Genomic DNA, 16,109 nt, shown 5'->3' with positions numbered 1-16,109 from the left:
TGGTATGAAAATGTAATTTTATAAATAGAAATTTAAAAATACAATAGTAGTAGAAATAATAAAGAATGAGGTTATTTGAATTCACTAAAATACTTATTAAACTCATTAATTAAAAAATCCACCATAACAATTTGAAAATTCATATTTTACTCTACAAACCTATCTAGATACCAAATAAACCCTTAATAAACTTATGATTACAAGACTATTTTTCCTGAATAAATATATTTTATGTACTTTGTTTTCTAAAATGATAAAATTTCTTCTCCTTTTTTTAATTAATTGTATCTTAATAAAATATAAATTGGAATGGTGAATTAATTATTTTGGCATCAATGTTTCTTTTGTAACTGATGCATGGTGGTTACACATGTTTTGTAAATATTCAAAAGTAACTGAATATATTCGGTTGATGATAATCTTGTACTGGGTTTGAGCTAGGAAATAAGAGAGTTTTAATGAGTAATTCATTTGTCCATTATTATAATTTAGTCTGTAGACATTTTAGAAATAAAAAATTAGAATGAGTTTTTTTCCCTTTTTATTATCTTCTGCATTGATGCTTTCATGTGCTAATTATTTTACAGTGCTCACTTTCCATCCCGATATTCTCAACCAAATGCAAAAGAAATATGAGTTCAACAAGCGAGAAGCAAGAGAGACAATGTTCAGAAGCTAATTCAAGTAAAACCAAGAGAGTTTGAGAGCGAGAGACAGAGTGTTGTTGACTCATCGCTTTTTAGTATCGTAGCAACAAGCTAGATATTCAAGCAGTAACCTATGCGTACTAATACTTTTACTCACAACAGATATTAAGTAATACAATTTTAATACAGTTTTAATTTAGACCAAGTTGTGAATGATCAGATACACTCTTTTATCCACACTTACTTCGAAGGCTTCACTTCTTCGTCATTGAGCAGTCCATGACATCTACAAGGTAATCTGAAACCAAAGAAACACATGATATATTCACATTGGGCAGTAAATGATACGAGGCAACAATATGGGTATAAAAAGACCTACTAGCATCTTCTTTTGTGAAGCAAAGAGGAGGAGCAATTCTGAAAACATTTCCATAAAATCCACCTTTGCCGATCAATACTCCCATTTCTATAACAAAGAGGTCTCTATGTAGCTAGAATCTTAAAGCAATATGGCTGGATTATTGCTGAGAGAAGAAGAAAACACATATACGTTTCATTTTGTCCATTACATCTAGAGTTTCAGCCTTTCTCAATTGGCTATCCGTGACAAATTCAACTCCAAGCATAAATCCCCATCCCCTCGCATCTCCAATAGTTCCATATTTATCCTTAAGTGCAGTGAGTCTTTCTTTCAAATAGGATCCAACAACATGGGCATTATGCTGAAGCTTATCTTTCAAAACAGCGTGCCCCGTAGCTGTACATACGGGATTCCCACCAAAGGCGTTGAAGTAACTGCCACGAGTCAAGGCCTCTGCAACCTCTGGAGTAGTTACTAATGCGCACCAAGGGGAATGCTATTTCCAATGCCCTTTGCCATTGTCACAACGTCAAATAACCCTTCCAATAAGGAAAAAAAAAAAATCCTCTCTTGATATGAGCTCTTATGAATTTTTAAAAATCTTGTAACATATGTCTTTAAGTGATAGTGTATTGATAGAATTTAACTTTTTTTATTTTATTTATTTTATTAACTATCAATTACCACGTGTATGTTTGCTCAGGAGGAGATCAGATCAAGAGAAAATCATGATCCTCCAATAAGATAAAAGCTAAAATTTTGAGAGAAATTATAAAACTCTTACGCGAATTAGCATCAAATTGCAATAAAAAAAATCATCAAATTATTAAGAGCTAACCGAATGAACATTAATTTCCCAAAATCTAACTCAAATTGATCTCAATCTACCAAACCCTAACCCAAGACCGAATTGGTTTCAAATATCCAAACACTAACATCATCATTTTAATAGCAGCAGCAACAATAATTTGGAGAAGCAATGGTTGTCCCGCTTCATGGCTGCTCTGCAACATGTCACGGGCTCGCTTGGCACTCAAGGTGGATACACTTAGAAGTGGGGGTTAACTTAGAAATTGGGCCACCAAGACAACTAACTAGCTGGGGTGCACTTAGCAAAACCCCCACCAAGGCCCAAGGGTCTAGAACTCTCTACATATTATCCATTCACTAGAACTTTCTAGGACTCACCACTTGGGTCCCTTAGTGTTTTGCCACTTGTAATAGAATTCTCTAGAATTAGGCATTCCACCCCCTATAAATATGGGTGAACACCCATCATTCACACAACCACCAACACACCCACACAACACACCTAGCACACTAGCTCTCAAGCTCTCTTGTACAAACACTCTTGTAATTATTCAAAGTGCAATACAATCATCTTTGGCCATTCCACTCTTACTACCCTTAACATTTTCTCCAAGTGTGTGTGCTTGGCTTGTTTAGGGAGTAATCTATGCTTACTTGGCGACTCACACGCTAAGGTCGCTCAAGTGTCGCACGGGAACTTGCTGCGCAAAACTATCACCCCGTGACAAACAGCTGACTTTGCAGCGTGGTTTGACATTGTAGCAGCAGGTGCGCGTGCGGCATGGTTTTGCAATCTAGTGGCAGCCGACCGTTGATGTGGTTGGTAATAATGACTTTCTAATGGTACCAGCGTGTTTGATTATCTCTAATCAAATAAGGTTAAAAAAAAGCAAGTTAATGATTTTTAATTGTCTAATTGTTTATAATTTTAAAAAATCCAGACTTATATGTTAGAAATTTATCTCTTTAACTTTTAAGAATTTTCATAAGCAGTAGGGAGTATAATGTTAAAATTCAAACTAATACAATTCATCCGTTTTAACTATTTTTTTGGTGGACCCGATGGTGACGGATTGAAATTAGAAAAAGTTCAAATTGGTGGTACCTTGCAACAGTTGCAAGGTAGGTGAATCCATCCTATTTTCTTATATATATTAGCTGCGGTATTATTTTCTTAAATAATACACAATTTACATACTAGCTGTTTTCATATATAATTCTCTAAAATATAAACTTGATATTGGTAATATTTTCTTATCAGTCCCCTCAACCAAATCTCCTGTGTTTTTCACTTTTCACTAACAAATGTAAAGAGTTTGCAAGAAGTAAAAGACGTATATTACGCTCGTGGGTGGGCTTAGACGTGGACGGTAAGAGTTATGTGAGAAGGAGAACGGAGGGGTTTAAGAGGTCTGGTAATAGTACTGCCCTTATTACTGGGGACTGCATATTTTGAGTTCCTGAAGAGCCTTGGACCACATATGCCAGTTGCGGTCAACACTACATCTCTGCAATGGCCACTGTGAAACCAATGGGCCTGAAGTTTCTAGAGCCCAAGCTCTTGAAAGCTTCCAAAATCCAAAATATATATTACCTGCGGTATTCTTGTTTTCCAGTTCTTTTCCAACCCCACCGCACAGAAACAACGGACACGACATCAATTGAAACAAATTTCTCTGCAAGAAGGAAACATGATTGGTAATTAGTAATTACATTCTACATGCAGATGCAGAGAGGAACTAAGCGACAGTTGATTTACCGTCTTAATAGGAAATCCAACAGATGTACGACGGCAAAGGAAAAAACAATGGCATCAAATTCAAAACATGTACAAACAGTACCAATTGAAACTCGCAATTTTGAATAACAAGTTGTACGGATTGGCTTTCAGATTAATTACATCTAAGAACCATGCGTGTTGTTGTATCTTTGCTGTGAATTTTTGTAGCATTTATCAAATAAGGACCATCGCGGCAAAGGTTCCCATCTTAATAAAATGCGGCCCTACTTATTTCAAAGCAAAATGCTCGTAATTTTTTACTAATATGCACCAAATCGCACATGATTACCCAGAAATGCTCGTCTTTTTCTTCTATAAACCCTTGCGCTTGTTTTCTATTTAGCTAGATTAGTATTTAGAAAGGGGATTAAGAATTGTGTGCACACAAACAAAAACAAAATAATCAGATGAGAACAAACCAATGCCTAACTTTATATTAATCCACAAATTAATAGAGGGAGAATTACGGGAGGAGAATGCTATCTTGCTAAGTGGGCAGGATAGCATAGCAACGCATCAACTTGATTACTCAAAAAAATTAAGCAATTTGGTCTTTTGAGAAAGCCGCCAATACGTGGAAAAGTAAACGAAATAGTAAATTAGAAATTGCACGAGTCATACGCGTCGTCGGTGTCAAAATGTTAACAACTAGGCCCGGTGCTGCCTGCTGAAAACCACCAGCAAAAGAAATAGAATCGGCTCGCCAGCCTGTTCGTAGCTGTTTTTCAAAGTTTCACATACCAAATTTTCTTATGATTAATATTGTCTAATCGTTTAAATCCTTATACGCCTTCCCTTTGAATTCTTTCAAAATTTTGGCAGCTAAGAATATATATAATAGTCGAGACGTTTGACTTTGTTAGGCGAATTTATAGTTTCTTCAACTAATAGGAACATATTAAAAATTTTTAGTCAACAATAACCAAAGTATCGATAGTTGTTTAGTAATTAAATTATGAGCATGCAGATCAGATGCAGGAGACATTATAAGGGCAATACTGCAATATTATATATTCTAAAACAAGTTGGAAGTGTTGAACGAAGAGAGAGTAAATCGTTCCAAGAATCTTCTTCATAGTTTCGTAAGCACCGATTGTATTAGTAATTTCTAATTACTACCTTTTTGTGACAGTAATGATTGAAGTCTTTATAATATACTTTTTTATTAATTAAATATTAAGATAGAAATAGATATCTACTTTATTCATATGAGTGAAATAAATATCTAAAATATTAATAACGTTAAAATTTTAGACTATACTTTATAGTTTTGATTTAAGAATATATTTTATGATTGTAAATATTAATAGTATTTTTTATTGTAACAATGCATATTAGCATTAGAAAAAAAACAAAAAAAGCTTTAAATAATTTTACTTACCAGTCTGTTTGATCGAAATCGGTTCCCGAAAACTGCAAAATGGAAAAAAAATTTCACGCGCTTGTGGAACGTGTGTCATTGAATCAAAATATGCAGAATATATGACGTGTATTTCTAAATATGTCAACTTGGGGGAGGTAATCTTGAAATCAATAATAATTGAAGCAAAACGAAAGCGGCCTTGTGTCGGAGTTAATATACATTGAGTGAGATTCGATTCATATTAATCTTCGATCATTTAAATCATTTCCTAATATTTATATATTTGTTTGTGTTGTCGTATTATCAGACAAAGAACCAATCATCTAACAAATATTAGAAGTGAACGGGCTGGTTGACTATATGCTGGTTTTATTCCATGGCAAATCTAACTCAATCAAAATACAACCTTACCAACCGAAACCCGATCGGCCAAGAAGCAAACAAGAACTAAAAATTCAATACATATAATTAAACTAATAGTGGAGTGGTTGGGCTCAGCGTTAGCTTGACTTTCTAGACACATCTTTCCAATTGAAAAAAAATAATAATAAATAAATAACCTCGTCTTAACTAAACTTTCAGCTAAAATAGTTGCCAAAAAAAAAAAAAAAAGCTACAATAGTAATGAGGTTTGTGGTGTGTGTGTGTGTGTATCAATTCTGCTTGCTTTTTATTTTTAATTTTCAAAGTTTTGTTAATTGTCTCATTTGTTCGTGGATAAATTTGGTTAACCCAGTTTAAGAGCATCATGTGGATTAAAGGAAAGAAAATAGAACAACGACACGTGTTCTTAGAGAGAATTTTCTCCTTCACCTCACTCTTCACTAAAGGAGACTAGGGTGATATTGTAAATGGTTAATTTTAGGCCAACAATGGAAGAAAACATATTAATGATGAGAAGGATATGTGAGGGAAGCATCAGGTAGGTAGAATCGCTAGGCTTCAAAAGGGCCCTAGGTTCCACAAAGGATCCTGTAGGAACGCAATCAACAGACGAAGAGTAAGATACAAAGGGAATAAAGCAAATGGAGGAATGCCAAAGCCTGCATAGGTGCCTTATGATTAGGGATGATAATATTTTTTGGACCCGATTCAGATCCGGACGAATCCAGATAATCCGGACCGGGTTTACTTCGTACCAGATTTAATTTTATCCGGAATCTGGATGTAATTTTATGAACCCGTATATATCCGGGTCCAGATCCGGTTTTATTTGAACCTAAAAATTCGAAACCTGGACTCGTATTTCTTTATTTTTATATTAAGTTATAAAACTATTTTAAGTTATAAATAGAGAAGTAAAAAAAAAAAATCATGTGCCCTAATTTGCAAATTGCAATTCATAGCCGCATCGCATGTTTCCTCTTCCTTTCATCAAATCTTTATTGTCGTTACTCTCATCGCTTCGCCACCTTGTCCTTCACAGTTGTGTTCACTATCATCATCGTCATCAGCCACCTCTCTAGTCTTTTATGTCGCGATTGGCGACGATTGTGATATGGGTTGAAGTTGCACGTATATCATGGGAGGAAACGTTGGGTCAGATGCTTTGGAGGATTATTTATTATTATTATTATATTTTTTTAGGTGTTGTTGGGAGCTTTGGCTGTGTGGAATGGTAAGGCCCAAAGATTCCTTTTACACCAAAAGTTTATCTTTGTGACAACTTGCGGGTGGAGCTTAAGGAGAACTATAGACAGATTTGGGTGTGAGTATTCATATGTCTATTGTCGTTGTGTGTTCATCTGTTTGCAGCTAGAAATTCAGAGTTGTAAAAAATAATCGAAGATGATTGTTTTCCACAGCTAAAATCAAATTCGAGTTCGAAACCTAGAATCCAGAAATCTGATTTTTCCGGGTTCAACCCGTATCGAACCCGGAGTCAAAAAAATCGGGTATATATTTAGGTCCGGTAAAGTAAAATTGGCATCTTGGTCTGGAACCTGGAAGGCCAAACCTGGACCCACACCTAGATTTTGCCATCCCTACTTATGATTCAAAAGCTACTTTTTCATTTTCAAAAGTCAAACATTAGGACTCCAAAGGACATGAAACCATCTCCAATTAGAATCGCCCAACTCAAAGGAACCTCAAGTGTTAAAATGATCGCCAATTTAGAAGGAGGGATCTACAGACCTTATCTTGTGTCTCAAGTTTATCTTAAGGCTCTTATTCGCTATCATACAAAATAGTGATCCCTAGGGAACAAATAGGCGTGCCGCTATCAAGAAGCTCATGAGGTGCCTAATACACTTGCCAAATGTCAGGGCAAATCAAAATGCGCTACGTCAAAAAGGACTACAGGGTTCTTAGGTAAAAAAAAATCCTTTAATGAGAAATTGTCACGTGTAATACAAGATGAATTCAAAGGACTTTAAATATTTGAACTTCGACTAAAAATTATACAAATGCAAGGGTATAAAGAGGACCCGTTAATCGAGTTCCGTTATGTGTTTAGAGAGACTTGATGATGCCCTTAGTAACCTTATTATATAAATTAAGCTTATCCTAGGAAGGGTCTCCTTCCTTTTTTAATTCTTTTCTTTATCTTTTTCTCTTTCTTCATTGTATGTAAAAATATAGGTCTTTTACTTTTCCAACTTCTCCAAAAACTCTTCACTTCTTCCATTCTTAGAGCTTTCACATCTGAACATCATGCACCATACAAGTCCTTATTTTCACTACTCATCTCTCCATAAAGCCATTTTTTCCCTTAATCTTTATCTCGGGCCTCATCTTTCTAAGAGGCTAGTGCTACTTGTATGCTTCTTTGTGGTTGACACAACATAACCATCCTCCATATTATCCTCCACACTCAATGATACTCTTCGAAAGTGTCTTCGCAGAGAAACACAGAGCTCCCTTAAGGATCCTAAGAGGAAAAAGCACTAGGAAAATTCCTTTTATGTTATTTATCAATTATATTGTAAAGAATCCCTTGTAATATCATATTTAACATAATAGATAGGTTAACAAGACATTGCCCTTATAAGATATATGTCAAACCACGTAAATCTTATGTGTTATATTTATGCTTATGTATGCCTTATGCTTTTTCTAGGGCATCCTCGGATCTCCTCGAGCCCCCCAAAGCATCTTTAGAGTTTTCTCAAGACTCTTTAAAGGAACCCTATAAGTCTTCTAAGGCTCCTTTGGCTCACTGAGGCCCATAGAGTCTCTCAGGCTCCTCTAGACTCAACTTTTTAACTGATCTAGAGCAACACTTCACCCTCCCCAATCAAACAAATCTTGATGTCCCTTGGCTTGCATCGCTAAGATGAAAAAAAAAAAATGGCCTAAAACATTTGGCACTGTCTGAAAAAATTTTACTTCTACCCCATTGAGGTATTGTCCATCATTTTTTACTTGATTTTGTTCGCTGTGTGCCTCGTAAGCCTTTTAAGGCTCACTAAGTCCTATAGAATCCCCCAGGCTCCTCTAGACACAACTTTTTAACCGATCCAAGGCATCACTTCACCATCTCTAATCAAACAAATCTTTAATGTCTATCAGCTCGTACCACTCAGATGAGCGAAAAATGGGTCGAAACACCATGCATAATGCATCTACTGTATAGGAGAGCTTCTAAGAGCATCACCAAAAGACTCTTCAAATAAGATTTTATTACTTATTTGAAGAGTCACATCAATATTTAAAGCTCTAAAAGACACTCCAATTAAGATTCTTCAAATAAGAATTGATTCTCTCTCTTCAAATTTGGAGAGTTAATTTCTCACTTTTCAATTTATATTTTATTACTTTTCATTGAAGAAAGAGAGAGAAGTGTTTTAATTGCTATTGACTTTTCCTTTAAAAAAATAATTATTTGATTAAAACAATATTAATTTATTTATATTTGAAGAGTCTTTTGGAGAATATCATATTTTTTCACCTTTCTATTTGCCACATAGGTAAGTAAATAAGTATTTGAAGAGTAAAATTTATATATGTTTTTGGAGATACTCTAAGCACTTCACACTCTCTCATGATGGTCTCCAAAGTTAAGTATTTGTGTAATAATGGAATTAATTGGTCGTAACTTACCTTAATAGATTTAATTAATAAGCATAACCAAAGACGGTGAGTAATTCGACATGCATGTTTCACCTTTGAGTTTTGACAATCCAAATGTGATCAATTGCGAAAGCATGAATGTATAACTACGTTCAATCAAAAGTTACATGTATTATTAGAAGGGAAGATATATAGATAAATATAAATCAAGCCATACAAACGCGTTTTCTACCTAAAAGTCCAAGATGTTGACTTCCATGCATACTTCTCCATAATTAATTAATGCATCACAGTATGAACTATGAAGCAAAGCTAAGTACCCGTCTTTCCTATAAATACATCAAAGTACAAATTAAAGCCATTCAAAATAACTCCATCTCTTATTCAATCTCCAGTCTACTCCAAAATTAATTAATGGCTTCAAAGCTCTTCTTTGTCATAACAATACCTATTCTTATTGCACTTCTTCCTGTCTTTGCTCGTCCATCACATGCAACAGATGTCGCTCCAACGACTCCTGTTTCAGCTGGATCGGTTTGCAAATCCACTCCGGACCCATCCTTTTGCAAATCCGTGCTCCCTAACCAAACTGCAAATGTCTACACCTACGGCCGATTCTCCATTCGCAAAGCTTTATGGCAATCTCGTAAATTCTTGAACCTAGTTGACAAATATCTCACCCGCCGCGCCACATTATCAACTACTGCCATACGTGCTCTAGAGGATTGCCGTTTACTAGCTGGTTTCAACATGGACTTTCTTTTAAGCTCCTTTGAAACTGTCAATTCTACTAGTAAAACTTTACCCACCATGCAAGCGGATGACGTGCAGACTTTCCTTAGTGCCATTCTAACAAACCAGCAAACCTGTTTTGATGGCTTACAAGACACGGCTTCCGCTTGGAGCGTCAAGAATGGTCTCTCACTCCCTCTTTCCAACGACACAAAACTCTACAGTGTGTCTCTTGCTCTTTTCACAAAAGCTTGGGTCCCTAAGAAGAAGAAAGCAACCGCATGGCAGCCCACAAGGAAGCAACGTCTGTTCCGGAACGGACGGCTACCGTTGAAAATGTCTGAAAAAACACGTGTAGTTTATGAGACTGTAAGCAGAAGAAAACTTCTCCAAGCTGCTCCGGATGATGAAGTCTTGGTGAGCGATATTGTCACGGTGAGTCAAGACGGGAGCGGGAATTTCACTACCATCACTGATGCTATTAATGTTGCTCCAAACAATACAGATGTTACCAATGGATACTTCTTGATTTATATCACGGCGGGTGTTTACGAGGAATATATATCCATTTCTAAGAACAAGAAAAATTTGATGATCATTGGAGACGGCATCAACCAGACAGTAATCACTGGCAACAGAAGCGTTGTTGATGGATGGACTACGTTCAATTCTGCGACTTTTGGTAATAATCATACATACATATATACACACACACACTTCTATTTTATTTTTTTGATTTTAAATTTTGTTAATTGTAGTATTGGAAGATGATTATGTCATTCTAATGATTTTCTTTTGGTGATAAAAATTGCAGCCGTGGTGGCACCGAACTTTGTCGCAGTGAATATAACCATCCGCAATACGGCTGGAGCAATCAAGCATCAGGCTGTGGCACTACGCAATGGGGCAGATTTGTCTACATTTTATAGCTGCAGCTTTGAAGCGTACCAAGATACATTATATACACATTCTCTAAGGCAGTTCTACAGGGAATGTGACATATATGGTACAGTTGATTTCATATTCGGAAACGCAGCCGTTGTTCTCCAAAACTGCAACATTTATCCCCGGCTGCCGATGAGTGGACAATTCAACGCCATTACAGCACAAGGTCGGACCGATCCTAACCAGAATACCGGCACGTCCATCCATAATTGCACAATTAGAGCATCCAGTGATCTGGCGTCGGGCAGTCAAACGGTGCAGACATATCTGGGGAGGCCATGGAAGGAGTACTCTAGAACCGTTTATATGCAATCTTTCATGGATAGTTCGATAAACCCTGCCGGTTGGCAGATTTGGAGTGGAGATTTCGCGCTAAGTACATTATATTATGCCGAGTACAATAACACCGGACCTGGGTCAAACACTGCCAATAGGGTTACGTGGCCTGGTTACCATGTGACCATCAATGCAACCGATGCCGCTAATTTTACTGTGTCTAACTTCCTGTTGGGAGACGACTGGATACCACAAACCGGAGTGTCGTACACTGGTGCCTTAATTTAAAGCTACCACACAGTACTCATTCAATATCCGTTCTGGTTCTTCTTTTATTTTTATTTCAGAGAGTAATTGTTTTGTAAAAGCCATTCGTTGTAAACTGCCAGCTATTCTCATGTACAGCGTGGTATTAATTGATTCTATGCAATAATTGATTTGTCAATTCGAGCAAAGTGATCTCATTTTCTTCTTTCTCAGCAGTAGTACTAAAATAATATCATTATTATTGTTTTTCTTCATTGATTTGTTCTGATTTGTTATAGATAAGGACAGATCCAGAACTCTTTTCATTGGTCGATCATGTGAGATTTTGACACTTCATTGGGGATACTGGCGACCTTCCTGAACCAATAGGCAATAGCTCATGGTTTCAAATAGTTTCGAGACATTATACAATGGATTTGAACATGGAATAATAGTAGGTGGGCCACGAATTATTTTACTTTTACCCAAAGAAGGACGTAGTTCGATCTATTTTAGATAAATAGATCCACGACAGCATAACTGCTTTGTAAAACCACGAAAGACCCTTGTATTTTGGTTAATTTCGACCAACCACATTTAAATGAGAAGAGTTAACAAAATACTCATTAAACCCATTTATTCAATAAACATTCTACTAAGATTTAAAATTTGAAACTACGCTCTATACAAATACAACTACTTAAATACTAAAAAATACCCTCATATAATTAAATTCTTTTAGATATTGTTTGGAAAATAAAACCCACCAAAACTATTTACACAACTATTGATAAGCAATATTAAACCAATGAGAATAACAAAAATTCAATTGCAGCCAACCAATTAATCCTAAAATTTTCAGCTCTAGTAAACTGAAAACGTTTTGATTAAGAAAAAAAAAAGTATGCGATTAAAATGAATAGACGAATTAATAAATTATGCTTTAATTTATATTTGTGTTTAATCTTTCAGTTGTCCTTTCTCAGTTTCCCTATCAATTTCCTTGCCCAACTAAGATATAAATCACAGGTTGAAATTTTTACTCTTATAAATTAAATTCTATAGCCTCTTTGTTAGCAATCTACTTAGACCCTGTGATTTGCATTATAATTTGCTATGAGGCCTGACGTGATCTGGGATGACCCGGCTTGAATATTCGTTTTTGGATTTTGCTAGTAAAACTTGAGATTAAACACAATGCAATTAACTATAAACAAGAAGGTGTGGAGTGTACTTTTTATAGGTTCAAATATCCAACCCTTAATATCAATAATGATAGGAATACTAACATTTAGATAACAACTGAAATCCAAAGGTACATGTATTCCAATTATGCTTATTATTCCAATAAAGGTCACTAGGTCAGGGACCAATTTTATACAAAATTAACAAGTTATATGTTTACTCGAATAAACATAAAAACTCATGGCTCAAATGTTATTACTACTTCTTTCTTTTTTTTAATAAAGAAAACTGTGAGATAATTTTAAAATAGTCTAAGGAAGCTTCACTGTTTCGTCGTCACACAGTTTCCATGTTGAAATTACAATAATTAATACAATTAGTTGTAAGTTACACATTAAAACTCTGGTTCCAATCTCCAATGATCAAGTTGGATGGATATGGCGTATGTTTCGTCTGACTAATGTACTACGAAAATCAGTACATATTTTACGCGCTTGCACCCTTGTGAATCATTCAGCCAAGTGTGCGTGTGCACGTGTTGTCTATATGTATTTATAACGGTATTTCAAAATATATTACCTTGGGAAGTGAAATAATCATGCAATATACGTGACCGTCGTGCAAAACGGGGGCGGCTCGTTGTATTATTTATTCAATGGAGTGAGTGAGACTCGAATGACAAAATCCTTGATGATTCTGAGGTGAGATCATTGAAATCCAAGATGGCACGTCTTTGATGAAGCGAGAGAAATGCATAGTTCAAATATCAAAAGGAGCTAATTTGTTTGTTTGACCTACAAGCAAGGAAAAAGAACATGCCGTCTTCCGATTGGGCCGGTATACCGGGGCCAGGCCCAATCTTCATTCAATAGGCCTCTCCTAAGCTTGTCCCAAAATTCTGAAAGGACTCAATGAAGAAAGGAAGTTGGGGGAAAGGTTTCATACTTTCATTAACAAAATACCAAGTACTAAAACTAAACAGGTTAAAAGTACATTCCGATATAAATTCTGATCATAACGCTAGTTATAGTTTTAGCTTCTTCTTTTTTTTTTTCTTATTTAAATTGATGTAATATAATAAAATTGGTGGGTTGAAATCACCATATAAATTAAAAAAAAATTGTTATTCTTCTCTTGTTTAAGGGCTTAAGCAACATTCTACTTCACCATTGATCCACGCCCACGTACGTGTTTGTCTAAAAAATAACCCTAAACATTTTTTTGGATAAGACCCTAAACGTTTCAATTATATAGATCATTGCTAAAATCCAATTGTATCTTTATTCAACCCTCTTTCTCTCTCTATATATAAAACTCTATTCAATGAAAATCGGTGCCACTTGTCCGTTGGTGAAAGTTCTTAACTAGAAATAGGATTTAGATATTTGAACTTCACTACATGGGTGGAAAGAAATTATGTTGCAATTCAGCTATTAAAAAAAAAATTCCATTAGTTTATATAGTTAGATGATGTTAACTAAAGGTTTGTTTGGTAGCGTGTTCGGCAGCTCAAGCTTAAAAATTAGAGCATTAAAATGTTTATCCTGCTGTGATTTGCAGGTGAGGTTGATTTGATCATATACTTGTATGATAAAAATTTTATAATATTTTTACTATTTTTATTAAAATTATTATTTAAAAATCATATTTACCACACATTATAAATTTTTATTTCATAATTGTAGTTTTTATTTTACTACAATCAAGACACCTCAATGTTAAATGGGCCCAATTGATTTCTCTTTGGTTACGTTCACTTCTTATTAAACAAGGAATCAATCACCAAGCATAAGTTGCCTTCACATTCTTTGATATTATTTTATTACAACATAAGTGGGACGTGAGCATCACAACAATTGGGCGTTTTGACCATGTATTGTCTTTATTCCACGCCTTATCTAAAAACACACGTACCCACCGAACCTTGGTCGATCGACAAGCAGACAAGAATAAGAATTTCAATACGTCTTCGGATTGGTTGGGTTCAGACTTCAGAAGTACTTGCAGCTAGACACGTACGTGTGACTTTGAAACCATTGCATCTTCACTAAGAATAATTGATGTGTTAGTGTTGCTGAGGTTTCATACTATCGTTTGTTGTAGAACTTCTTGCCCGTCTATATCTACTTTAGGAGCTACCAAGCTCATCGAAAGATCACCAAAGTAAATTAATACCCACTTAGAAGACGAATCAGGATCTCAAAATTCATTCTGCGCCCAATGAAAGTTGTATTAATTCTGTGAGAAAATGTACATGTATTCTTTTAACCCAGTAAATACGCTAACTACTAAGAAGGAGTAATGATATTTGGGTACGTGGGTTCATATATATTCTTTTCATTTCAAGTCATAACAAACCATTGAAATTTTGCCCTTTTCATATATTCTCAATATCACATCCGCAACTAGCTACCTTATCAAGTTGTGATCATTAAAGTCTAAGTCCCGGTTTATTTATGTTGCCCGGCAGCCGGGTTGCTGCCACGGCGGTGTTTGGTAACCGTCACAATTGGACTGTGGCAGGTTTTCCCTCTCTCTCTCTTATTTTTTTTCAATTTCGTTTATCCTTGAGCCTTACGTAATGTATCACCGAAAACTTATGAAGTTAGTTTTTATTTCATAATAGCTCAAAAGTTAGGCTCCAACTACGTTAAAGATTTTGTAACTACCAGCAAAGCTGTTCTGATTTGTTGGATTAGACGACATAAATCTAATGCCAGATGGTGCGGAAGAAAAATGTAAGAATTTAATTGAGGAGGAGGGTAACCTGCTAATATATTGAAATTCATATTATCACTCTGTGACCTGCGGTCCCTGCAGACCCCAAAAAAGATATATATTTATATAAGCTGCATATTATAATTTGAGCTTAAGATATTGAGAATCTTGTATTTTGGCCCCAGTCAAGTTAAATGTTATACACTTAATCATTTACCCTCAGTTTTATGAAGTATTTTTCAGAATATGGCACTTAAACTTAACACCTTTGACAGTTTGGCCCCAAAGAATGTCAATTTTGGCTCCGTCTTTGACCCTCAACTTCGTATTTCACCCGCAATTCAAAGTTAGAAAATTAATTAGTTTAACATGTGCTCCTTTCCCTTTTTTAGTATTCCAACTAACACTGCTTCATAGCACAATTTGCACCCTATTTATCACAGTTTAATTCTAAGTATTCAACATCACGACGATACATTTTTTATGACTTATTTTAGTAGTGAAAATTGATGATGACGAATATATTTTATAATTCATAACTTAAGAGTCCTGAACGCGTGATAGTTAATAAAAATTTTTATAATAGTGAAAAAAATTAGTACTGGTAGTGTTAGCTATACTAATAATAATAGCTGTAGCAGTAATAGTAAAGACAAACCATACTACAATGTACCACCTTTTGCCGGTCATCATGTCTTAGGACTTTGATTAATTGACCAAGTGCCAATATTTGAGTGATGATCATGTCAAATCACTAGCTGTCACTTGCAGAATCTGTAACGTAGTCGGAACTCATATGGCCTCGTGCTCGGAATAACTGGTCAAAATTTGAAACCGCGGATCATATGCTTTGCTGGATTAATTAACCAAAATTAGTAATAGTGGATCACCGGTGGTGGGGGAATTTATGTCGCCGTTGACAATAATAGTGGGCAATATAAAGCAAAGTATTCCGAAAAATGAATATAAAAATGCAAGTACTTCCATCAAGGGAAAAAAGGAATAACAATTTTATTTTCAGATTTGGTTGCA

The 16,109-nt window shown here is 35.4% G+C and overlaps 1 protein-coding gene and 1 long non-coding RNA gene across 2 annotated transcripts; one reads left to right on the top strand and one right to left on the bottom strand.

The window, feature by feature from the left end:
• Positions 1-2,941: 2,941 nt before the first annotated feature.
• LOC127901284 (uncharacterized) lies at positions 2,942-4,053 on the bottom strand. The gene is made up of 2 exons (XR_008053444.1): positions 3,578-4,053; positions 2,942-3,494 (listed from the first exon to the last, which is right to left on the bottom strand). It is a non-coding gene; the product is annotated as an uncharacterized LOC127901284 (long non-coding RNA).
• Positions 4,054-9,327: 5,274 nt separating this feature from the next.
• LOC102613865 (probable pectinesterase/pectinesterase inhibitor 7) lies at positions 9,328-11,400 on the top strand. Its single transcript, XM_006479936.4, has 2 exons — positions 9,328-10,389; positions 10,522-11,400. Exons 1-2 carry the CDS (start codon positions 9,390-9,392, stop codon positions 11,214-11,216), a joined length of 1,695 nt encoding a protein of 564 aa, XP_006479999.2. The 5' UTR covers positions 9,328-9,389; the 3' UTR covers positions 11,217-11,400.
• The last annotated feature ends 4,709 nt before the right edge of the window (positions 11,401-16,109 follow it).

The sequence above is a fragment of the Citrus sinensis genome, chromosome 3, assembly GCF_022201045.2.
Source record: "Citrus sinensis cultivar Valencia sweet orange chromosome 3, DVS_A1.0, whole genome shotgun sequence".
Taxonomy (NCBI): domain Eukaryota; kingdom Viridiplantae; phylum Streptophyta; class Magnoliopsida; order Sapindales; family Rutaceae; genus Citrus; species Citrus sinensis.
Note: the sequence above shows the minus strand (reverse complement) of the source record. Positions and strands in the feature narration are given on the sequence as shown.